The sequence below is a fragment of the Capsicum annuum genome, unplaced genomic scaffold (assembly GCF_002878395.1).
Source record: "Capsicum annuum cultivar UCD-10X-F1 unplaced genomic scaffold, UCD10Xv1.1 ctg2517, whole genome shotgun sequence".
Taxonomy (NCBI): Eukaryota; Viridiplantae; Streptophyta; class Magnoliopsida; order Solanales; family Solanaceae; genus Capsicum; species Capsicum annuum.
This window is the reverse complement of record NW_025831356.1, coordinates 118,089-145,704: the sequence shown is the minus strand read 5'-3', so window position 1 is coordinate 145,704 and position 27,616 is coordinate 118,089. Positions and strand designations below refer to the sequence as shown.

Below are 27,616 nucleotides of genomic sequence, written 5' to 3'. Positions count from 1 at the left end.
TTGACATACTTAAAGATGTTAGCTACTTAACCTCAACCAAAGGAGAGTGCAGAAGTGCATTGACAACAAGAAAGGTGATACATATCAGATAGAACTGCCGGAAAGTGTTTCATTATGCTGAAGCTCACCTCTCTGAGCATCAAAGGAAACTGTGAGGTTTGAAAGCAACAACATACCCAGTATAATCCCACAAGTGGGTCCGGAAAGGGTATAGTGTACGTAGACCTAAATATTGGTTACTTCTTTTCCAAATAGACGTGATCCGACAAATTGTTGTGACTTTTACTATGGAAAGTTCCTAATACTGCAGATTTACTAGTTCTTTCCAATGCAAGTGATCAACAAAGGAATGCTTTCTTTAGCAACATTAGCATCAGGAGATACCCTTTAACAGAACATTCATATATAGAAAGGCTCCTTCGTAGCTTTCAAGTTTATATAATTTTCTTACTTTTTCTTTGGTGGGACTTGGAATTGGCACAGTGTCAAGAGCCTCTACACAGATAAAAGCGGCATCCTCCTTGCTCAGCTTTCCTTGTGATGCACAGCCCTGGCATGAAGATCATAGAACCCGTTGATCTACAAAACTACATTTCTTGAGAATGATTTTAAGATAATGAAAATAGCAAGACAAGTTGCTTAGAATCATAGGAAACCATTTACTGAAAACATAATCAACATGTTCTGCCAGGAATTCCTGAACCTTTCTTGATAAGGATTCGATCATTCTATCCTAATTTGCTCTAGTGCCAGAACTGAAGACTATGGTTAAAGCAATGGTTGGAATTGTGGTAACCGGAAACTATGGATATCCAGGAATCCTTAACAACAGCATAGCTATTAAACCATCATCTGTATATCAAGTTAAGGGGTCCTTTATGGGCACATCACTTCGTGTTTGAATGAAATTTAGAAACTAAACGCGGGCGGACAACTACTGTGTTGAGTAGCAACGGCAAGGAATTTGCTTAACATGACAATGGGAACTAGTACAGTGGTATTCTGTTCGGTTTGTGAATAATTTTGATTTATTTTGGACAGAAGGAACAACTTGTAGTTCCTTTGCTGGTAGTTTCAACCTCGGAAAAAGTAGTTGTATGACGTTATGCTCGTTTGGATACAGTCAATGACCTTTCCAAAATGGCAAGTGAGAAAACAACAATAAACAGATGGTGATTTTAACACCATCTACCTAATAAAGAAGCTACACATACGACGATTACCTCTTTAAAGTTGAAACCTTGATTTCCACCCGGTGCATTTACCAACAAGCCAGTTCTAATAATGGTGTAAGGGATTCCTGAAGCCAGAACCAGTGATTCATCTTGTTCTGCCTGTTTTCTTGCATTGGCAGTAACAATTGCTTGAACCCCGCTAGAACCTCTATAAGCAGACAGCTGCAACGTCATGTATGAGAGAGGACTACCTGAGATAATAGGATCACATGTTGTAAACCTTTCCAACTCTCTATATTTGATACAAAACCTTCCTACAGATTCAGCTTAAATGTAAGAGAACTTCTTAATTAATAACTGTGCACAGAGAAAAAAAAAAGTACCTAAATAAGCTACAGAACACAATATTTAGCTAAACAAGAATTAAGATGCAATAAGATTACAAGATAAATCCACAAAATGAAAGCACGTGTTAGGAAACAAAATGTATGTAATGCTACTCATTAATGTTATGGCGATCACAGCAAAAAAATGATAGTTGAGATGATAAGAGAGAGCATACATTTGGGCATATTACTGCACGAACACCACGTAGAGCCTTCTTTAGCATTTACCTGTCCCTTTCATCACCTGCTATTGGCTTCATAGCAGCTTAGGAACATTGAGTATTAAAATACAACCAAGTGAATGATACTTAAAAAATGTATAAGAATGCCACCAACCTCAACTTAAGTACCAAAAGCTTCCATTGCAGCCCGCTTATCCTTTACAAGAGCTTTGATCCGAGTTTATTTGATTATCAAAGACAATATAACCATCTGTCCAAGATCATGTATAGGTAAAGTTTACATCAAATGAGACCGATTATAGATTGAGCTATATATTGAATCATTGAGGCGGAGAGCTCTTAAATTAAGACTGAAGTCTAGAAATCATTCCAGTGGAATTTAGAATACATAAGATGAATTATGTTCACTGCTTGCAGATGCACATATTGTAACCAACAAGATACTTACAAAGATTCTAGTGTAATGTATCCAATGCTAACATATACAAACCCGACCAATCTCATTATCTCCATCGGTAACTAAAACTGCATCCCTGACTTCATCTTCTTCTGTTTTGGAAAAGAAAAAAAGATACATGGTGATCTTATATTTTACAACAGGAATCATATGGAAAATATTACTAATTTCAACTACCAGAAGACTAATTTTCTTCTGAAAGAGACCCATCTTTTGGAAGGAGGTCAGGTGCCCCATACCATTTCCTTAACTTTGGACCCCCTGAAATCAATGGCATGCATGAAGGAGAATGTCAACGATAAAGGAAGTCTTGTTTGATCAGCATACTTTGAGATGAATTAGATTACAGGTTACAACATCTCACATAATTTTAGTGGGAAGGATTGGCGTGATAAACATTTAAACTCTCCGAGTTTTAGAGTCCTTTCCTTTTTCTTTTCTTCTTAAAGGATGTGTTCTCATCATTTCATCTATACAAAGTTAGAGATTCACACTGGAACCATATTTATGATACTAATGATATTTACAATCTCGGAGAAAAAAAATTATATGAACTATAACTTGCCATCATCTGCCTGTAGAGATGTCGAATGAGCTGGCAGGTTGACGCAGAATCTGTTCCACAATGACTGGCAGATTTCAATCAAATCTGCTCCATAAATCAACTAGCAGATTTGACTGTAATCAACTCCTGCAAATATGGGATAGCATGTATCTTAGGAAAATATATTAGTTGTTATTTTAGGAAATAGATTATGGAAATCCTTGATTCAAGAATCTCCCAAGAATCAGGGATTGATTCGTTTATTCTAATCTTACTTTTCTCTTATAAATACTGTACAATTCTATGAATAAAAAATTTACTTTTACAATATTTGAACTTTCATGGTATCAGAGTCAGGTTCATCCCAAATCTTTGTTCACCGATGTTGGGCCCCTATATTATATTGCTCACACGTCAGTTAACGAGGTTTGGGCGCGCAAGAAGAACTACCTGGAATGGGCACAGTCCGTAAGGCTTGCAATTGATGGTCGCAGAAAGTTGAGACATCTGATCGGAGAGACGAAAAAACCGGAAGTCGGAGACCTAAAGATGAACACCTGGAGATCAGAGAATTTACTCTTGATTGTCTGGTTAATAAATTCCATGGAACCATTCGTAGGTAAACCTTATCATTTTTTACGTACTACTAAGGATATGTGCGAAGCTGTTATGGAGACATATTCTGATGTAGAAAATGTTTATCAAATATTTGAATTGAAAATTAAACTACGGCAGGCTAAGCAGGGTGACAAAGAAGCTAGTCACTACTTATTATAACGAAATGGTGTTTTTGTGGCAAGAGTCAGACCAGTGTTATAATAATGAATGAGACTGTTCTATGGATAGTGTGAAAGCAAAAAAATGAGAAGAAAATAAGAGAGTTTACCTTTTTTTAGCAAGATTAAATGGGAGTTTGGTGAGTTTAGGTCACGAATCCTAGGAAAAAAAATCCTCTACCCTTACTTTGTGAAACCTTTTCTGAAGTTAGGAGAGAAGAAACAAGGAGTAAAGTTATGTTAAAACCTGATTTAAATGTTGAACTAAAACCTGCTATAGACTCTTCAGCTCTTGTGACAGTGAAAAATGAAGATAACAGAAAGAAAAGGCCACGGTGCGATCATTGCAAAAGACATTGGCACACCCGTGAAACATGTTGGAAGGTTCATGAGAAACCACTAAACTAGAAGCAAAAGGGAGTTGATAATCATGGCTTCTAATAACAACATGGTCAAGCCCTCCAAATAACTCATTTTGAGCAGAGTAGCAACCTCTTCCAAATTCGTTTTCGTTTACAAAGGAACAACTAGAAATTCTGCACAAACTTCTTCAATCTTCCCAGTTCCGTGCAAATGCACCAAATCCTTCTTGTTCTTTTGCTAAAACAGGTATCGTACCATCTGCTTTTCTTAGTGCCAACTCCAACCAAAAAGATTCTTGGATCATAGATTCAGGAGCTACTGATCACATGACTGAAAGTTCCCATGCTTTCTCTTCTTATACTCCTTGTGCAAGGAATAATAAAATTAAGATAGCTGATGGTTTCTTCTCCGCAATCGCTGGAAAAAGGAACTGGTAAACTATCACCATTCCTCACACTTCGTGATATTCTTCATCTTTCAAAACTGTCTTGTAATCTGGTTTCTGTCAGTAAATTAACCCGTTCTCTTAATTGTCATGCTATTTTTTACTCTGATGTGTGAATTTCAAGAAAAGGTATCGGGGAAGATGATTGAAAGTGCTAGAGAATACAAAGGTCTTTATTTTCTTGACAATGGGGACAACTCTTTACAATTGAATCATACTTGTTTGAACTCTACTTCTGTTTTGAATAAAGTCATGCTTTGATACGATAGGCTTGGACATCCAATTTTTTATTACTTAAGACATTTGTTACCTCAGTTATTTGAAAATAAAAATCCGTCCTTGTTCCAGTGCGAATTTTGTGAATTGGCTAAGCATCACCGATCTTGTTTTCCCTCTCAAAAGTATCAGGTTTCTAAACCTTTTATGATGATTCATAGTGATGTTTGGGAATCATCTAGAATTTCAACAATGTCTGGAAAATGGTGGTTTGTAACTTTTATAGACGATCATACTAGACTGAGTTGAGTTTTTTTATTGAAGGACAAATCTGAGGTTAAAAATGTGTTTGAGACTTTCTATGTAACGGTGGAAACACAGTTTAATGAGAAAATCAAAATTTTTTGAAGTGACAATGGTCATGAATTTTTTAAGGGAAAAGGCTCAAATATGCCATTGTACTATCAGAAATGGCTCATTTATGCCATCGGTTAAAAGTTTGGCACATTCATGCCATCGCCGTTACAAAATCGGCTCATCCATGCCATTAATTTTTAACGGTGGTTTTTCAAAACAGCTTTGCCACGTGGCCTTTTATTAAAGGTCCACATCATTAATTAAAATAAGAGAAAAGGCTCAAATATGCCACTGAACTATCAGAAATGACTCATTTATACCATCAGTTAAAAACTCAACTCATTTATGCCATTGTCATTATAAAATCAGTTCACCCATGTTATTACTTTTTAATGGTAGGTTTTCAAAAATATTTTTGCCATGTGGCCTTTTATTAGAGGTCCGCGACATTAATTAAAATAAACCAATATTAATTTCAAAATATCTTAGATCTATTAAAAACAACCGATTCATTTAACATAACCCGACCTACACCCATTAAAGTATTTTTTTTTCTACAACAACAACTATTTTTCTAATCAGAAAAATTAGTGATTAATATATATCCTTTGGCTATTTCTAGTTCATTCTAAAGCATTATAAATGTTACGCTTAACAGAAACCTCAAAAATTCTATCCTACAGTAACTGATTAATTTTAATTCCAGTGACTCTAATATATACTCTGAAGTTGCAAGAAAATAAGCCAATGAACGATTAGGGCAAGCAAAAAAAAAGAAAGATGCGTACCAGTACAACTTCTCCATTCTCCCATCATGAATTAGGGGAGTATACATTATTGAAAAATCATTTCAGATAAATAATCCCGATACTAACTAATTTAAGATATTTTAAAATTAATTTAGATTTCTTTTAATTAATGGTGTGAACTTCTAATAAAAGATCGCGTGGAAAAGCTATTTTTAAAAACCCATCATTAAAAAGTAATGGCATAAGTGGGTTGATTTTATAACGGTGAAGACATAAATGAGTCAAACTTTTAACTAATAGAATAAATGAGTCATTTATGATAGTTCAATAGCATATTTGAGCCTTTTTGCTTATTTTAATTAATGACGTGGACATCTAATAAAAGGCCACGTGGCAAAGTTGTTTTTGAAAACCACCGTTAAAAAGTAACGGCATGGATGAGCTAATTTTGTAACGACGATGGCGTGAATGAGCTCAACTTTTAACTGATGGCATAAATGAGCCATTTCTGATAGTTCAGTGGCATATTTGAGCCTTTTCCCATTTTTTAATGAACAATTAGGAAGTTTTTTCAGAAAAATTGGGCTAGTACACCAAAGCTCTTGTCCGAATACACTTCAACAAAGTGGCATCACAGAAAGAAAGAATAGGCACCTATTAGAGGTAACTAGGGCCTTAAGTTTACTAGTAAGGTTCCACGGTACCTTTGGGGAGAGGCTTTCTTGACTGCTACTTATCTTATTAATAGGAAGTCATCTCGTCCTCTCAAATTTAAAATACCTTTTAACGTTTTCAGAGAGAGTTTTCCTAGTTCTAGGTTAACTACAAATCTGCCATTAAAAGTTTTCGGGTGTACAACCTTTGTTCATATTCATAATTGCAGTAAACTTGAACCAAGGGCTAAGAAGTGTGTTTTTGTAGGATATGCTCCAAATCAAAAGGGATATAAGTATTATGATCCTCAGTCGAGGAGGATAATTATCACAATGGATATAACTTTCTTTAAATCCCAACTCTATTTTACTGCTCATCTTCAGGGGGGGTATCACGTAGGTGAAGATTCGTCTGTTTGGGATATTGAGGAAACTAGACATCAGACAAATAATGAGCTAGATATTATAATAAATATTGATGTGAGGGATCTTGGAGAAGATATGAATAGGTGTGATGCAAGAGACGAAAAGGACAATGATTTGAGAGATGATAGGGACTTAAGTGACTTAAATGATGAAAACTTTGATATTGAACCTGTAGAGCCTTCAAATGACAAAAATAAAAATGGGAACAGAGAACAAACAAAACAAAAATCGGTGTACTCGAGAAGGAACTGAACTCAAGAAAAAAAGATCGACGATCCTCAATACTGTCAAAAATCAACTCCGCAAGACCTTCCTGGAATTCAAGGTAATCTTCCAACTGATTTTATTTCTAATTCCTTGTCAGATCTGGACCTACCTATTGCAAAACGCAAAGGTGTTAGAAATGTTTCTAAATATCCTATTTCTATGTTTGTTTTCTATAAAAAGTTGTCTCTTAGTTATTCAGCCTTTACTTCACAACTTTCTAGTGTGGAAATCCCAAAAAATGTGTAGGATGCTCTACGAGTTCCTGAGTGGAAGGAGGCTATTTTAGAGGAATTGCGAGCTCTTAAAAAAACGAGACATGAGAGTTGGTAGATTTGCCTGAGAGAAAGAAACCAGTAGGCTGCAAATGTGTGTTCACCACCAAATTTAAGTCAGACATATCCTTGGAGAGGTATAAGGCCCGCCTAGTAGCTAAGGGGTTCACGCAGATATATGGCGTTGACTATCTTGAGACGTTTGATCCAGTAGCTAAGCTAAACTCAATTAGAGATCTGTTGACAATCGCGGTAAACCTTGACTAGTCTCCTTAACAGTTGGATGTGAAAAATGCTTTCTTGAATGGGTAACTAGAAGAAGAAGTATATATGGATCCCCTACCAGGTTTTGAAGAGAAGTACAAGTCAAAGATATGCAGAGAAGATCTCTTTACGGTTTAAAACAGTCTCTAAGGGCTTGGTTTGAAAGGTTTACTCAATTTGTGAAAAAGCAAGGATATATGCAGGGACAAACAGACCACACAATGTTCACTCAACATTCACTAGAAGGAAAAATAGCAGTTCTTATAGTGTATGTTGATGATATCATCCTCACAAGAGATGATGTGGTTGAAATAAAAAAAAACAAAAGAAGTGTCTTGCCTCAGAATCTGAGATAAAAGACTTAGGCCCGCTAAAGTATTTTCTCCACATGGAGGTTGCACGATCGAAATAAAGAATTATAGTGTCACAAAGGAAGTATGTTCTTGATCTGTTAAAAGAAACGGGAGTGAGTGGTTGTAGACTAGTTGAAACTCCAATTGACCCGAATCTTAAGTTTGCGAAGGATGGGAAATCAATTGATAGGGGCCGATACCATAGATTGGTAGGGAAGTTTATTTACTTGTGACATACTAGGCCTGATATTGCCTTTGTTGTGAGCCTAGTTAGTCAGTTCATGCATTCTCCACGAGAAGAACACCAAGAAGCTGTGTATCGAATCCTAAGGTATCTAAAGAGTTCTCCTGGAAAAAGGTTGTTCTGTAAAAAGAATGAGCAAAAAAGTGTTGAAGCTTATATAGATGCGGACTAGGATGGTTCTTCTATTGATAGAAGGTCTACGTCCAAATATTGTACATTTTTTTGGTGGAATTTAGTGACTTGGAAGAGTAAGAAGCAAAATGTGGTGGCTCGAAGTAGTGTTGAGGCTGAGTATCGATCCATGGCACATGGAATTTGTGAAATGTTGTGGCTCAAGAGATTTTTGAAAGAACTAAGAAGAACTATGAGTTTACCAATAAAGTTGTACTGTGAAAATAAAGATGCCATAAGAATTGCTTATAATCCAGTTCAACATGATAGAACAAAGCATGTTGAAGTGGACAAACACTTCATTAAAGAGAAGATTGAAGATGAAAGTGTGTGCATCCCTTTCGTTCCAACAACTGAACAAGTAGCAAATATTTTCAAAAAAGGCCTCTTCAGAACTACCTTTGAGTCATTTGTTAGCAAGTTAGACATGTTCAATATTTACATGCCAACTTGAGGGGGAGTGTCGAATGAGCTGGCAGATTGAAGCAGAATCTGCTCCACAATGACTGGCAGATTTCAATCAAATCTTCTCCATAAATCAGCTAGCAGATTTAACTGTAATCAACTCCTACAAATATGGGATAGCACGTATCTTAGGAAAATATATTAGTTGTTATTTTAGGAAATAGATTATGAGAAATCCCTTGATTCAAGAATCTCCCAAGAATCAGGGATTGATTAGTCTATTCTGATCTTACTTTTCTCTTATAAATATTGTACAATTCTATGAATAAAAAATATACTTTTGCAGTATCTGAACTTTCAAGAGATACGAAATGGGGAGTTCATAAATTTCCATCAAGAAGAAAGATGCAGATATTCATCAGGAGCTTAAGCACAAAAACCAGCTGGATACAGCAGGCCAATATAAAGGACCTCGCACTAAAATACTGGTATGCAGAGTCCTTCAGGAAAGAGAACTTAAATTTCACTCTATATCTGGAAAATGATAGCTATATAAATCATAAACCAGGGAATTTCGAACAGGCTGGTCTCTATCTTAGAACATTTTCTTCAAGCTCCAAACAGATCGGTAATCATAGATCACTTCCTGTTTGTCATCCATGTTTATCATAAAAAGCATACAGCTATCTCACACTTAGAAGCAGATTAGCTTGATTTCTACCGCCTAGATAGAAGGTTATTAGGTCTCAGGTGATTGGCTTACCTATTCCCGAATAGTCTTGTATTTTCCTTTTCACAGATTTCTATTTCCTTTAGTTGTTTTGTTAGCCTTAATTATTGTATTTTCTGGTTCTTGTTCCTGATTGTTGCTACTGTCATCTTTTTCATCTGTTTTTGAGCTGAAATTCTGTTGGAAACGACCTCTCTAACTAGTTAGGGGTAAGGCCTACGTACGCACTATCTCCGTAGACCCCACCTGTAGAATTACACTGAGTTTGTTGTTGTTTAATACTGACTGCTACTATATTATCTATCAGCCAACTAACATATCTTATAGGAATACCATGACTATAGATACAGAGAGAAGAACCTATTGAATTCAGCCATATCCCACCTAGGCATTTAATAAAACAATAATCCAAGTAATGTTCCCCGACATCTTAAAGGCTCTCTCTTCTTTCACTTTTTTTGTATACTGTAACAGCCTAATCCAGCCTAGGCCCCACGGCTTTACACAGAAACTCCCCCATGTTTTGCGAATGTGGGATTTTGCTGGGCTGTTGCATAAACCCTTCGTGACTCCGGGTCCTTGCTAATATTTGTGACACAACACCATCATCTCAAAGATACGGGATTCACCAAACTTCAGTTGAATCGCCCAAGGTTGCACACATAGTGATTCTAATATCCTATGTTACATCCCAACCTACTAGTAACATTGTCTGCTATGAGCCTATACTTGCGTGGCTTTAAAACGTGTCATTAAGATATAAGACGTGTCATTAAGATCTAAAACATGTCTCCCTATATATATATATATACACCCTTTGTCTCTGCCACGTTTTGCCATGGGTGATTTGCTTAGGGTGTTACATTCGTTCACCAAAGATAACAAAAGGAATGCAACTTTAAGATATGTTTGCGGCATTCAACTAACTGCAAGTACAGCCCAAACAATGACTTCCAATTGAGAATGCTGATGCTAACAAAAACTTTCCCTTCCCCTTCTCTCTGCCCCAAGTTGCCCCACCACACATAAATAACTTGAAGAGAAAATACAGGTCCAACATTGAATTTACCAAATTTGGTCAAGTTCAAGCTGCTAGTTAAAAGCCAAATATTAATCTTCAAAATTCAATACCCCCTCTGGTTACTTTACTTGTCCACTTTGCACTTCCTTTACAAAATAAGACTTTTGAATTCTTAAGCTAAAGATATATTGAATATATGAAAATATCCACTCCTAACATGCTACCTGGGAGGTTACAATAAAGAGATGCTAAAATGCAAAGAGACATTCTTTTTTAAATAAACTAAAAATGAAAGTAAGATAAATAAATTGAAACGACCAAGTATATGAAGCGCAAAATTTTACTATAATACCCAATTACTATTAGCATTTCAAAAAAAAAATGGGAAATGATTTGAGAATTAACATAGTTAATATTAACTATTATGGCCGGTTTGGTATAAAGGATAACTAATTTCGGGATTAACTTAAGATGAATTTATCCCATGTTTGTTTGGGATAAAACTATGGGATAACTTATCTCGAAATTGTAGTGTTATTTTGTTCCATATTGAAGGTAGAATAACAATGTTGAAAGATAATTAATATTGGGATAACTTATTTACCAACTAAACGAGCACATAAAAGTAAGAATTTAGTTTCATTACAGTGAACAAAGAGAATAATCGAGGCAAACAAGTTTAGAGTTGAGGCAGGTGCATATTCAATTAACAAATGACAAGTAAAAACAAACCTTCAATGTAATCAAGAATTTGGTTCATGAAACCAATTTTTTTATTGGAAGAAAAGCAAGTGAGAGAACTCTTATTATTTCCATATGAGGAAAACAATGAAGAGGAGTTGCTCTTCCAATTGCTGTAGCACTGTGGACATGCGTTCAAGAACTGGGAAGGTTGACAATTACTTAGAGAAATTTGAAAATAACTCATAAATTTTTAAATTTATACTTTGATCCAAATATTAGTTAATATAACGGAAAATGGAGAGAAAAAAAGGCGTGTTTCTCTCTTTTCTCATCCGTTGTTGTTTTCTCTCTTTTCGCAATTTTTATTGTTCATTGTTGCTGCTGCTTTATTCATCATCTTCTGCTTCATAATCATCTTCTGCTTCATTATCATCATCTTCAGCTTCATTATTATCTTCATCTTCTTCTTGTCGGTCATTGTTATTATTTTTACCACTACTGTTGCTACTTTAATTGACCAATTTTTTAGGTGAAATTTTATTTCGTACATACTTTGGTCTTTAGTATTACTTCATAGGTGACTTTGGTAAGTAAAATTATCATTTTTATTTTAATTTGTCATCTGGGTATACTGCTACGACTGTTTTTTCAACAATGGATAGAACTCGTTCATGAATACAACATAAGAGCCCACAATTTAAATAGATCACTCACTCTGTTACAACAGATACATATTCTATTGCAACAGAAGACTCATATGTTGGATTCATGTTTATGATTCTATAGTGCCCACAACATGAATCAAACAGATGGTTAATCTGTTGCAACAGATGTGTTATCTATTGCAATAGATGAGAAATTTGTTGCAACAACAACATTATTCTGTTGCAACAGATGAGTAATCTGTTTGGAACAACACAATACAGCTCCTACCACAAACCCAACAGATAACCCATATGTTTCAACTCTTGCTATTAATATAGGATTCAAATTATTTCTTAATAGTCGACATGTTTGTTGAGAAGAAGAAATAGACAGAATAAAAATAAATAAGAATTAAAATGTCAAAGTCGATCAAACATAAACTTTTTAGTAAACAAAAATAAATAAAAATAGGCTAAAAGAAAAAAATAATTTGCCTTCATGAGGTAGGGGTTTAAGGTCTGGGGATACACCACCCTCCCCAGATCCCACATGTGGGATTATATTGGGTATGTTGTAGTTTTTATTTTCGTATTTTTATTTAATCAACTTTAATAATTTACTAAGTGCTTAATTAATATGATCTAATAGAGGTCTCTACTTGAGTACTAATGTATGCATTGGGTCAAGTTTTAAGTTTCAACTCTGGCTATTGCTACTGGATTCAAATTATTCCTTAATCGTCGACATGTTTGTTGAAAAGAAGAAATAGACAGAATGAAAATTAAAATATCAAAGTCGATCAAACATAAATTTTTTATTAAACACTAGATGGTGGTGGCTCATGTTGAAACATTTTTGTCAGCTAAACGACAGATCATTTACACAGATATTATATTATAGATAAGTGATATTGTTTACATCTAGGGCTGCATTATTTACATCACATATCTACAAGCTATAACAACAACAACAAACCCAGTGTATTCCCACCTAGTGGGGTCTGGGGGGGGGGTAAGATGTACGCAGTCCATACCTACAAGCTATACTATTTAAATATTCGAAATGTTGGTAGGAATTTTGTTTGGCGCTATTATCTCTTTTGGAGTTTTGTTTTGCAGGATTGGGCAAAAAAGTACCTGCCCAATTGCAAGTATCAATTGTTAGTGGTCATGTGTCAAGGAAGGAAAAAAGAGTAAGAGGTTACAAATGATAAGATCCTGACAAAATGAAATCAACATTTAAAATAATTGATGAACTTCATGCAATGCTATAAAAACTTAGATGTAGAGATGGCAACAACTACAATTTTTATTCCTCAAAAACCAAACTTAATAGCTGTCGTACAAGCATTAGTAGTTGCACAATTTGATGATCAAAACAAAGCAAATTTAATTGTAAACTGACCAGCTTGTTTAGATAACCAGATTGATTGACCAGTAGTATCAAGTGAAATATATTAATCTCTTGGACTAAATAAAATTAATTGAGAAGGGAGAATAACTTGAAGTTTCTCAAATTCCACAAGTTTTTACATGATAAACTCCGTCACTTTAGTATTTCATCATTGCAATTCCATCCCATAATGCAAAAAAAGCAAACAAGACAAAAGGAAGTGTATCCCTCTCATTCTAAAAGTGAAAGAAAGAAAATATATGTTTTCTCTAGATCATACATGGATCTTGCATTTATAACTCTATAATAACATTATAATTCAACAAAACAAGATTAGTATATAATTGTAGCTGTTAAGAAATTAGAAGATAACAACTTGTAGTCACCACAAAAGATGTATCTTATTGAACAGGATCATGTTGTCTATGTATCTTATTGAACAGGATCATGTTGTCTTTCTACATTTTTTGAAGAGCTTTTCTGAAAACATACTAGCTAGAACCAAAAGTGAGTCATAAAAGTAAGTACACAACTTTCTCAATACAAGAAGCAATTTTTTTACTACGCGTACTAAAACATACATTATTCACATAAACTTGATGAAGAACACAATGGTAAAAGCTCTAATGCTACTGTACCATGCTTTTCAAACATAAAAGACATAAAATAATAAATAAAATAATGCTCTCAATGATATTTGTAATCAAAGTGTCAAAATCAAAGGCTTAGATTAATCTAATTATCATACCAAGGGAACTGAATAACCAGAACTCGCAAGAGCAATCACGAAAGTAAACTAACAAAGCGAAGTCACAACCTTTAATTTGATTCGAGCAAATGACAAAATAATATAAATTGAATGAACTTAGTGGGCAAGTAATTGAGGGTACATTAACAGATTGTCTAGCTTTTCACTTTAAAAAATATCTGATCTGACAATAAGTTAAGCACAAAAATTCACAATGGTCACTGAATACGAGGAGACTACGGAAAAGCACATAAACTGAGGCTATTATTAGATTTCAAATATTCATCAAAATATGAAATATCAAGGTACTGTGACTATCTATTAGAGTAGGTAAGTTGGCCAATAGAAGCTGGAGAATAAATTGAGAAGGTTGCCTTTGATGGATAATTAAAAAAATACGTAGATATGTGATACTTCTATGTAATTTCTTCCAATTAAATTGTTATTGCATCAAATAGTGGTGTGACCATTTTCAACCAGCAACCAACAACAAATGGGCATTATAAACCTTCACAATAGCAATGAATTATATTATCTAACGTAATAGGAAAAGTAGTTTCAAACATATTCAAGAGTTTATATGTCAAAACAATTAGGAGTGTGCATCGATCGGTTTGGTTCGATTTTATGTATTATTGGTTCGATTTATCGAATTTTTATTTTTAAATATGTAAAACCAATAACCAATCAATAAGATATTTTCTTATCAAATTTTGATTTATCGGTTTTGGTCCTTAACGGTTTGATTTTCGGTTTAACCAATAAGAAAATACTTATAAAATAGAAATAGTAACAACTAACATAAAAAAAAATCTTAGTTACTACAAAAATCCTACGCAAAGCATTTTAGTTTACAAGAATCTTCAAAATTGAACTGCATGTTAGTTGAAAAAAAAAACTAAATCCTTATTGTTGGATGCTACTAAATGCTTCAAGCTGTTGGGTTCGAAATCGAGAGGGTGTCATGCGAAAGTTATTAGTTGCAAACTATGAGACGATAAATCAGATGACAAAGAAAATAATACTAAAAGACATAAAACTATTATATGTTTTGGCCAATCGGCCTACATATTATAAAACCTAATACTCCCTCCGTTTAAAAAAGAATGACCTACTTTGACTTGGCATAAAGTTTAAGAAAATAAAAAAGACTTTTGAATCTTGTGGCCTAAAATTAAAGTGGTGTCAAATGTGCCAAAATGCCTTTTAATCTTGTGGTTCTAAACATGTCATGTGAAAAGTTGAAGTTAAAGTATTGTCAAAAAAGGAAAGTGGTCATTCTTTTTTAAACGAACTAAAAAGAAAGTAGGTCATTCTTTTTTAAACGGAGGAAGTATTAAAAAAACTAATGAGAGCGAAAATCTCCCCCTAACCAAAACTCTTAAACGACTACATTGTGGATGCTATTGTGTTATTGGTATGGAAAGAGGGGTCTTCTATTTATAGAGGTCCAAAACATTTCCTCTAAGAAAGAGGTTAGCCAAATATGAAAAAGTTTTACATTTTCCTTTAAGAAAAAGTAAAAAAATTTATGGTAACTTTTATTTTCCTTTCAAGAAAAGTATAACTTAATTTTGGTAAGCAAATCAGGGCAAAACCACTAACAAATCTCCCCCTTTGGCTTGATTTTTCTGCAAAATATTTTTTATCCTCCTTCTTATTGTGCATAATCTCCGTTCTTCACATATTTTTCATATATCACTGTTGTTTGGCATGCTTTAAAAATCAAGCCTCTTTGGGTAAAAATTGATCAGCCCTTTTTGGATTAAAAATATTGGAGCCCTTTTCTAGAGTTAAAAGTGAGCTTTATTTTCAGATATGTGACAGCAGGATTATTGAAATATGGTTGACAATTGTCTCCATATGTAGCTTTTGGACATATATCTTCATTATCATCAAATTGGTTGCAACTTTGATCTCAACATGTCCTCAATATGAACCATAGGATCTTTGAATCATAGGCTCTGATACCACTTGTTGGGTTCGAAATCGAGAGAGTGTCATGCGGAAGCTATTAGTTGCAAACTATGAGACGATATATCAGACGACAAAGAAAATAATACTAAAAGACATAAAATTATTATATGTTTTGGCCAATCGGCCTACATATTATAAAACCTAATATTTAAAAAAACTAATGAGAGCGAAAATCTTTCTCTAACCAAAACTCTTAAACGATTACATTATGGATGCTATTGTGTTATTGATATGAGAAAAGGGTCTTCTATTTATAGAGGTCCAAAACCTTTTCTCTAAGAAAGAGGTTAGCCAAATATGGAAAAGTTTTATATTTTCCTTTAAGGAAAGGTAAAACTAATTATGGTAACTTTTGTTTTCCTTTCAAGAAAAGTATAACTTAATTTTGGTAAGAAAATCAAGGCAAAAACCCTAACAAAAGCTTTCCAATACGATAATACCTGTGCTTTATATTGTGCCTTTGTTGCCCTGAATACGTTAATACTTTGTGAATCACCAAATTGTGAATAAGTAGTGTATATATATATATCCTAATTCTTTGTCCTACATCTTTGTCAAAAGCATCTACTTTTTCAATAAGAATATTTATTTTTATTGGTGAATTGACTTTAAGGATTTTGATTTCCTTATATATATATATATATATATATATACACAAAACATAAAGAGGGGTAAAAAAAATAACTTAGTGTAACCGATAACCCAATAAGCTAAAATCGAAACCGAACCGTTTACCCAATAAATTTTTTTATAAAATCAATAAAAAATTATTAATCCAATAACCCAATACCGATAACTCAATAGCATTTTTATCTGTTCGGTTTATAGGTCGATTCGGTTTTTGCACACCCCTAAAAGCAATAGCCATATAAAACTCTAAATTATGTTTTATATATCCTGCAACCAATTCTCTCTGAATCTAGATGATATCTGGTGATATAGAGAAGTAATTATTTGACCAAAAAAATAGAAAAGAAAAAAGTGAAAAGTAGAGAGACCGATTGAACATGGAGGTCTAGATCAGTGATGAAGAGGATAGATGAGAGGGATAAACGTGGCAAACTTCATCGCAAATTGAATGACACGTAAGAAAAGAGACGTGAAAGGTCAAAAATATCCCTCGCTTTGATTTTATTTTCATGAAGCACACATGTTGAAAGAAAACTCTGTCTAATATAGTAGAAAAGCTGAAAACAATTTTTTTTTAAATCAGATTGGGTATGAAAAGAATTGAAATAGAAAGACATATTTTGAAATTTGAAAAGAATCCTAAAGCAAAATATATTATAATCATAATCTGATTTAACTAAAAGTTAGAACATAAATGAATAAATGGATGGAACTAAAAAACAAATTGAATAGTCTGAATTTAACTCTAGTATCTATATATTAATACCCGAAGCAAAAGATAAAGATGCACAAGATACCCAAGGTCTTAATTCATCAGCAAGTTCTCACAGTCAATTTCATCAGGAGGTTCTTCCTTAGTACTTAAATATGTTACATGTGTCACTACTCTAAAAAGACGCCATTGGAACACCTATTATATTCACCGATTTGAATTTTTTTAATACAAATTAGATTCTCAATTCAAATCGAACAATGTACTCCTCTAATTGGCACTCATCCTTAAGACAGGTGCACACTTATACATTAATATCCCTGGAATGGATGACTACTTTTGTTAAAGTTTAAATTTTGTTATACTAATGTTTAATTTGTTTTCAAAATAAATAGGCAAATTCACTATAAGATGGTATGAGAAGCACAATCTTTGAATGTTATAACTAAATATATGTAGAACAGGAAAGTCTGGGACTTACTACAATCAGAAAGAATATATATTCATGCTTTCTTCACTTGAGTAAATATGAATTTCAAAAGCCTGTAAAATTTGAAGTGTCACGCCATTATGTTCCACCTAAATAAGTGATGCAACTACAAATGAAGTAAATTCAAACTAAAAAAAAAATTATACTTCTAGCATATGTGTCACCTAGCTAACACAATCAGCTTGAAGAATAAGATGATGAAAATCAAATCCTTGGTTTCAATCAGCTAAGGAGCACAACAATTAAAAAATATTTCAATAAAAAATATAAAAATTTTGCTAACTAATCAATGAGGAACTATTAAAATTTATTCGAACATGTGTTTGGATCTTGCTTGGGTATAAATTTCTCTAATATTAGGAAAAACACCTATAAAATTCCTTTTGTTTCATTTGAGTTTTTTAATCAAGCATACTATTGGAACTAACGTCAATGTAATATTTTTGGGTATAATCTTATCCATTAATCAGATGAATACCAGTAAGTCTTTGTTGAAGCAAGTAGGGACAATGGACGCTTCAAGGATTATGATTATCTGTAGTGCGATAAAGTCTCTTGAAGTGGATAAGTGATGGAGTGCAATTGATCACCAACCATGAAATTAGAGAAAAATTTAGACACTACAATAAAATTATCAGCAAGTTTAATAGCGGATGTTAAATTGATATCTGCATAAAGTTGTCTAAATGTAGTTGCAACACAATCATATGTCTTGAAAATAAGATGAAAATTTAACACAGAGTGTATTTTTATAGAACAAACACAATTGCTTACCCAAGTAAACTTGTTTCCGACAATCTCTACAGTTAGTTTCTTGCTATAACTTCATATCTTTGTCTGCATTTCATGACCATCTCTCCTACAACATGATTATGATGCCAAAATCGAGTGAATAAAGAGTGTCATAGAACAATGATGAGTTTCTTTTGAAAGAAAAAATATAGGCAGTTCAGTAACGTTTGTTTGTGGAAATAACAGAGAGTATTTTTATAGAACAAACACAATTGCTTACCTAAGTAAACTTATTTTCGATAATCTCTACATAATATAAATTAGAGAGTACAGTTAGTTTCTTGCTATAACTTCATATCTTTGTCTGCATTTCACGACCATCTCTCCTACAACATGATTATGATGCCAAAATCGAGTGAATAAAGAGTGTCATAGAACAATGATGAGTTTCTTTTGAAAGAAAAAATATAGGCAGCTCAGTAACATTTGTTTGTGGAAATAAAGTATTAGTCCTCTTTATAAAAACGTAAAAGTTCAGTAAAAAAAATAAGAAGAAGCACTAACCATATAGAATATGACACCACTGTATTGAGAACTTCAAAACCTGGACCCTCACTCTTCTTCACCTGCTATCTTTTTTTGTGGAGCAACTACATCTTATGGTAATTACACACAAATACAGTCCCTCAGTATCAATTATATTGGTTACGCTGATCATCACAGTTATATCAGTCATCATAGCTATGTTATCAGTATTCAATTTCAGAACTGTTAGACAAAGTCAATCAGACCAGTTTTTCAAAATTTGAACTGTCACAAATAGTCATTCATCTATTCAGCACCTAAATATCAGTAAAGTTACATCGTCAGTAATCTTACTCAGTAGTCAGTATCACCACGAGTTCAGTTATAGTTGCTTATGCATGTATGTATTCTCACGTTCATATTAGTCAATATTGTTCATGCATATAACCCTTTGCATTTAGCCTACCTCACTCGTATACTCACTACATTCAGCCGTACTGACGCATTTATGCTATGGTGCTTTCTCTTATGTTACACCATAGGTTTAGAGGCATGAGCTCCAGATCAGCAGTAGATTCCAGTATTAGCAGTCAGAGTTGGAAGTAAGTCTTCACATTTTGAGGACACGATGATTTCATTACTATTTCAGTTTTAAGTTTATTTCAGTAGTTGGAGTTAGTTGGAGACATGTCCCATCAACTCCTTGTTCAAACAGTTTAGTGGCTTTCCAGACTATAGCATGTCAGACAGTTATTTCAGATTTGTTTTGGTATGGTTATACCATTTTCAGACATTGTTTTTATCAGATGTTTATTCAGTTGAACCTTATGGCCATTCAGTATATGTTTCCATATTTTTATGTTATATTATGCAGTATACAGGTATAGATATAAGTCATGGGTTAGCTTGTGGTCCTTTGGGGTCATAAACACCGTGTAACATTTCGGTTCAGAAAATTGGGGTGTTACAAACTTGGTATCAGAGCCTAAGGTTCAATAGAGTCCTAGGAAGTCTGAAAGTGGTATCTAGTAGAGTCTTTTACGTGTATGTGTTGTGCACCACACTTATGTGTAGGAGGCTATGAGATGTTTTTGAAATAGTTTCCCTTCTTTCAGTATTTATGTCGTGCCAGTGAGAAAAAGCTCTAATTAATCTCTCTATCTAATTCACTTCTTCCTTTCATTTATAGAACATGTCTTTAGAAAGGACTAGTAAAAGAAGACCCAACAGTCAGTCAACATCTTAGCCCGTCCAAGCAGATTCCCTGGATGAGAACGTCTCTTATGCAGAATTCAGGACTGTATTCACTACTCTAGCCAGTTCAGTTGTAGCTCAGAATGAACGGCCAACTGCTGTTCCGACCGACCTAGAGGCCAATATTGCTACATTTAGGATTTGAGATTTCACCTAAATGAATCCTCCTCTATTTACCGATTCTAAGTCCAAAGATGATCCATAGGAGTTCATCAATCAGGTTCAGAAAGTCACAGACATCGCGGGAGTGACTTCCAATGAAAGTGTAGAGTTAGCCACCTATCAACTACAAGATATAGCCCATACATGGTTTAAACATCGGAAGGTAGACAGGGGTACAGATACAGAGCCCATAGAGTGGGAAGAGTTCGCTACAGCTTTCTTAGATAGGTTCTTTCCCATAGAGCAGAAGGAGGCTAAAGTGTTAGAGTTCATCAATCTTGAGCAGGGTACAATGAGCGTAAAATAATACTCCTTTACGTTCACCCAGTTAGCCAGGTATGCTCACAATGTAGTGGCAGACAGTAGGTCTAGAATAAATAAGTTTGTGTCTGGGGTATCAGGTAGAATGGTTAAGGAGTGATGGATGGCAATGTCGATTAGTGATATGGACTTATCTAGGTTGATGGTCTATGCTCAAAAGATTGAGGAGCATAAGCTTAAAAAGAAAGAGAGAGAAAATAAGAGGGCTATAACAGGTAGTTACAGTCCTTATCAATCGAGGTCAGGGGGTAGCGAGAGTAAAGTTCTTACCCATCCTTTTTGTCAGGCTTGTGGTAAGCATTATAAGCGTGTGTGTAGGGCAGGAAGTGATGTATGCTTTGGGTGTAGCAATCCAGGACACAAGATGCGATACTGTAGAGCTATATCTTAGAGGGGTAAAGAGCTGCGTCAACAAGGTACCAAGAGTGGTCAGCGTCAGAATAGACTCCAGACCCATCATGATCCAGAAAGTTTCCTTAACCTAGATTCAGGTACATTACACATTTTTCATGTTCATGGTATGCATTGTTAGATCTCTTTCTCTCATTCAAGCTTATGTTTCAACATGAGTTATTTAGTAAAATCAGTAAGTTAGTTTAGAAATCGAGCATTCAGATTTGTATGGTTTGTTTTCTCATTCTTGCATCTATTTATACTATCCAAAATCTCAGAGAATGTAACTATTCCAAGGTAGAACCTCCTAGTAGTTGCAAGTTCAGTTCATCTCATGTATTATGCATTAGTTTAAAACTCTCGAAGTTCAGTTAACCAAACCCAGCATTCTGTCCCAGTTTAGTAATCAGTCCCTAAAACTCAGTTCAGTCTCAGATTCGCTATGCCATAGTATGCAACTATCAGTTTCTCTCTTATTTGTCAGTACCGTAGTTTACCAAATCTTTTGGAATCATATTACACGCGTAGTACTTCATTTTCAAGTAATACAGCCTCTATGAATCCATGCTCAGTTACCTCATGGTACTCAGTTAATCCTTACGTCCTATGTACAATATTCGATAGTCTCAGTTCAGTTATTCCGACCAAGTTCAGTTTAGTCTTACATACCCAGTGTTCAGTTATTAGCATAAGTTAGTCAGTCTAGCTAGAAAATCAGTTTAACAAATATGCAGTCAAATTTTGTAGGGGTTGTTCTCTTATCTTTCCATCCATCCATACTAACAGACATCTCAAGGATGTAACCATCTCCAAGATAGAGCATACTAGTATCTGCAAGCTCAACTTAGTTTATGTATCATGTCTCAGACACTGATTCCAAACACTCAGTCGCAATTCAGTCTTACAACCCAACATTTAATTCTAGTATTAGTCCCAGTTACAATCTTAGTTATGATGTATGCTTCAGTGTAGTAATCACCTCAGTTCATATGTCATGCCTCAGTTTCAGATCTCAGATTTTCAGTCATGATTACGTACCTAGGTTTCTTGTGCACGGCCTCAACTTCCTCAATATCTCAGCAAAGTCAGCCCAGTATCCTTCAAGGGACATAGTGTCCCAAGGAGGAGATACAATATAACCCCTGAACTTTCATGATTTAAATATGTCGTTTTCTTTGATGAATCTATATTGGAGGAAGTGTTACTTATGAGCCGACCCTCTAACTCCAAAACTCAGTAGTAAGCCATGTGCTTAATGTCTCAGTTCAGTTCACGATACTCTATCCATGTCATGCAATACAAACTTAGTTCAGTTTATGCATCACATTCTAGACCCAGTTATGTTCTCATGTTCCCTCTCATGCATATTGAGTAATTAATCTCAGAATCATCAGTATTTTCAGTTCAAGGTAACAGTCTTATTTGAGCTTACTTGTTCGCATGATCAGGTTTCAATACCAAACTTGGTATTCAGTTCCATGCTCTATGTTTTATTCAAACTTGGTATCTTTACCATTGCATGTCCAGTCGCATGTTCATGAGTCAGTTTAGTCGTGTACTCACGCATCAGATATGCGTGATCAACTTATTAGTACTTCAGTCATGCATTTATATAACATGTCAGTCATATAATCTTGCATCAGATATGCATGGATTCAGCTTATTAATCTCTGCATCAGATATGCCTTCTCATTCTGAGAAACTTAGTTCATCAAAACACTCAGTCCTTCTTTTATAAATCAACTACCAATGCATCAGATATACATGTTCAGTATAAATTATTTTATTTGTCACGTCGGTCATGAGATCATGTTCAGTTCATGTTCAGCTTATGGTTTCCCCTCTCAGTCAGTCTCATTCGTGGATGAATGTTCCCAAGGGGGAGATATTGTAATATCCCGTATATTTCTAAGCTAGAAAATAAACCATTGTTCCTACGCATGAAGCCTCCTATACTGTGATTCATGTTTGAGTACATGAATTAGGAAGAGTATCCTAGTGATAATAGAGCTTATGATGTGTTAATCATGTTCATAAGAGTCACTTAGAGTAAGCCAAGCTAAGAACTTTTAAATCCACCAAATTTTCATGTGTGATTTCACATAGGTCATCTTTGAATGAGCATAGCTTGGTTTATAGTGGTATTTTGTCATATTTATACCCTCTAAATTGTACAAAATTTAATAAGCTTTCCGTCGATACTAAATTCGCCTAAAACGGACACCCGGTGAAGAAGTTATGGCGATTTAAAATTTCCAAAGTGTCATTTCAGTCAGTGGCGCATCGCGCCATAAGCAAAAATGATGTTTGTCAATTTTCAGTGTCTCTTCGAGATTCCACCACGTTGCAGTGAGTTTCTAGGTCATAAAAAAGTGGCAATGCGATGTCTCCAAGTCACGCCAGGGGCCCAAATTGGGAAATTTTTACAGAAATTAAAATATGAATCTAGAGGGGTATTTGGGTCATCTTCCCACCCCTATATAAGCTCCCAAACACGAAATTAAGCCATTATTTCACCAAAACATACTTTTTTTCATCAAAATCCTCTCAATAACACATTAGGGTTTCAATTAGGGGATTCAAGTTCAAGGAAATTCTACCATCAAATTCCAAGAATCTCTCCGTCAATCTTCACTAAATCAAGAACTAAGGTATGCGTGTGTTCATTCATGGACTCCTTTCATCCATGAAGTCTAAGAACCCTATTTTAAACTATATGCCATGCTTGTATATTTTAATTTGATTGTTGATCTTGTTTATGTATTGAATGATGTCAAGATAGAATCTTTATGGGTTTGTATGAAACTAGGATGGCATGTTAGTTGAAACATATGAACTTTTGGTGATATGGGTTATTGAATTCATGAATAAACCTATGCCCAAAGTGGTGCATGTAAGGTGTTTGATAAAATGCCTAGGTTATTGTTATGTGTTAATGAGCATGATATTGAAGCTATGCAAGTATATACATGTTGTATGTATTTTATTCCATGTATAATAAGTTGGGCATCATGTATAGTATGAAATCCCCTACTTATGAAATTGTGAATTTTGGACTCTACTCTTATGATCAAGTCAGTTATGTATGTCAGTTTCCTTCCATCGAGTCCTGGGGGTACTTGTACCCAAAAAATATAGTTGTGTCCCTAGAGCCATGTCATGATTTCACGATACTGTCAGTCAAGCCATGTTCCATAGAACTCAGTCAGTCATGTGACTCAGGAAAGTTCAGTAACTCAGTTAATCTCAGCTAATCTCAATACTCAGTGATATCGAAAACTTCAGAAATTCTAGTGTTCTTCGTAACTTCAGTAATCTCCATAATTTAGTACTCTCAGAAATTTCAAGAACTCAATACTCAGTAAGATCAGTGCTCTCATAAATTTATTTTAGCTGTGCTAAACAATCCCACTAACATCAGTTCAGCTAATCGATTCAATTCAGCAAATTAGTTCAGTGTCTTTCAGTTGGTAGTAGAATTCAGCACCGAGTGAACCCAAGGATAGGGACTCACCTGTCACAGTCAGAGGGTGTGATTCCTATAAGCAATCCTTGTGTTCCAAAACTACGTAGCCTGCGTAGGTTGAGATGTCCCTACCTATAGGGCTAATGCATCTCCTTTGAGTTTACGTGATAGCAGGGCAGATGAAATGAGCTCCAAAATAGAATAGGGTTTACTCACATGTTGTCTCTACTCGTTGCATTTTATTGACACCCTTCCAGCTGGGGTTATAGGTTGGAACCCAACCTGTTCAGTTCCGGGGCATATCGGTTAGATGATTACCTCCCACAGTCTCAGTTTCAGTCTCAGATTCAATTTTAGTAATAGACTCAGATAGTTCTTTAGAATATTATAACTTAGACTGTCAGATACAGTCTCGCAACATCAGTTACATCAGTTATGCCAATCATCATAGTTATATCAGTTATATCAATCATCATAGCTATGTTATCAGTAATCAATTTCAAAACTGTTAGACACAATCAATCAGTCCAATTCTTCATAATTAGAACTGTCATAAATAATCATTCATCTATTCAGTACCTTAATATCAATGAAGTTATATCATCAGTAATCAGACTCAGTAGTCAGTATCACCATGAGTTCAGTTATAGTTGCTTATGCATGTATGTATTCTCATGTTCATATTAGTCAGCATTGTTCATGCATATAACCTTTTGCATTTAGCCTACCTCACTCGTATACTCAGTACATTCAGTCGTACTGACACATTTTTGCTATGGTGCTTTCTCTTATGTTATACCATAGGTTTAGAGGCATGAGCTCCAGATCAACAGTAGATTCCAATATCAGCAGTCAGAGTTGGAAGTAAGTCCTCATATTTCAAGGACATAATGATTTCATTACTATTTTAGTTTTAAGTTTATTTCAGTAGTTGGAGTTAGTTGGGGACATGTCCCATCAACTCTTTGCTCATACAATTTAGAGGCTTTCCAGACTATAGCATGTCAAACAGTTATTTCAAATTTGTTTTGGTATGGTTATACCATTTTCAAACATTGTTCTTATCAGATGTTTATTCAGTTGAACCTTATGGCCATTCAGTACATGTTTCCATATTTTTATGTTATATTATGCAGTATAAAGGTACAGATATCAGTCATTGGTTAGCTTGTGGTCCTTCGGGGTCATAAGCACCGTGTAGCATTCCGATTCAGAAACTCGGGGTGTTACAAAAGGCATGACTCTTCACCTCCATTTATTAATTACATACAAACTGGTGACTTTTTGATTACTTTGAAAAGTTCTGACTTAATTAAATGAAACTGCTGACTGACTTTTTGATTATTGTGATAAGTCATGACTTTTCAGCTTATTATTATTAGTATCAATTAGTTCTTTTAGTAACCATTTTTATTAAGTGGTGGCAACTGATTCTATATCTGTTGTATTAGATAACACATTTGCGACAATAGATATACCATCTATTGCATCAGATAATGCATCTGTGACAACAGATATACCATCTGTTGCAATAAATTGACAACCTGTAGCATCAGATAATCTATTTGTTGCAACATATAATCTATTTTTTTAATAATCATCATATCATTAATCCAAACTTGTTGACTTTTTTATTATATAAATTTATAAAATAAATTTAAAAACAAAATGGCGAAAAGTCACTACTTGTTGCCTATTTTATATTAACATCAATTATCCAAATTAAATAATCATTTTTTTACGGTTACAAATTGAGCTTATCATTTATTTTCTTATTGTTTTCTGTAAAAGAAATGACTTAATTAAATCAAGCTGGTCAGTTTTTACAAAAAGTTACGACTGTTCACCTCTTTTTTTAACAATCATCATATACCTTAGTTATTCCAATGTTGTGACCTTTTTATTATATAATAAATAAATAATTTAATAAAATAGATTTAAAAATAAAAATGGTGAAAATTTATGATTAGTTATTAAAATTAAATAATCGTTCTTTTACTGTTATAAATTGTGTTTATCATTTATTTTCTTATTATTTATGTACGAACCATTTTTCATATGAAATAATCAAAAAGTCATGACTTTTCACCCTCAATAACAACAATAACCCTTTCTTTATTAATAACCGCCTTTTGCAACATATGATCCATCTATCTCAACAGATTAACCATCTGTCGCAATAGATTAACCATCTATCGCAATAGATTAACCATCTATCGCAACAGATTAACCATCTGTTGCAACATATGGTTCATCCATTACCACAAATGCTCAATCTCTACCTTCAACTGCCGACATGTTAAGAATAAGGAATAGAAAGAATGAAAATTAAATATTAAATAAGAATTATATATCTAAAGTCGACCAAACATAGATTTTTGAATCCATTATATACAAATGTATACAATAAAAAAAATACCCTTGGGTAGATCCAATATAATAAAAGAAAATACATAAGCTAAAAGAAAAAACATAACCTACTTATTATTATTACTATTATTATTATTATCATTATTGTCAATCGGCCCATCGTAATCCGGTAGCAGCAGTGCCTTCCTCAGACTTGCTCTCATGTCGCCCAACTCCCACTGGAGTTCATGAATCGGCCTTTCAAGTTCCCTCAAGGAGTCGTGCAAAATCACCTTGTCCAAATCCGGATCAGCCATATCTAGAAGTGGAGTTATGTATAAATACATCCCTTAATTAAATAAAACTGTTAACTTTTTAAATATGTAAATTAAAAAAACTGATCTAAATACAATATTTTATCTTTTATTGTATTTCAGAAAGAAAAAAAATTGCTTTAAAATAAATCTAACAAATGAGTAATCTATTGTAAAATATATTATATCCGTTTGATAATTTACAACATTGATAATCTGTTACAACAGATGAATATATCTGTTTAATTTTTTCAACAGATGAGTCATATGTTGCGACATATTGATCATCTGTCGTAATAGATGTGTATAATTGTTTGATAATTTTAACAGATGTGTCATCTGTTGCAACAAGTTAGTCGTCTGTTT

General features: G+C 34.1%; 1 protein-coding gene and 1 long non-coding RNA gene across 2 annotated transcripts; one reads left to right on the top strand and one right to left on the bottom strand.

The window, feature by feature from the left end:
• Positions 1 to 474: 474 nt before the first annotated feature.
• On the bottom strand, positions 475 to 1,803 carry LOC107849726. Its single transcript, XR_001668249.2, has 4 exons — positions 1,738 to 1,803; positions 1,427 to 1,489; positions 1,224 to 1,383; positions 475 to 550 (listed from the first exon to the last, which is right to left on the bottom strand). It is a non-coding gene; the product is annotated as an uncharacterized LOC107849726 (long non-coding RNA).
• A 1,244-nt stretch (positions 1,804 to 3,047) lies between these two features.
• On the top strand, positions 3,048 to 19,715 carry LOC107849725. Its single transcript, XM_016694286.2, has 3 exons — positions 3,048 to 3,363; positions 9,052 to 9,193; positions 19,534 to 19,715. Exons 1-3 carry the CDS (start codon positions 3,048 to 3,050, stop codon positions 19,595 to 19,597), a joined length of 522 nt encoding a protein of 173 aa, XP_016549772.2. The 3' UTR covers positions 19,598 to 19,715.
• Positions 19,716 to 27,616: the final 7,901 nt, after the last annotated feature.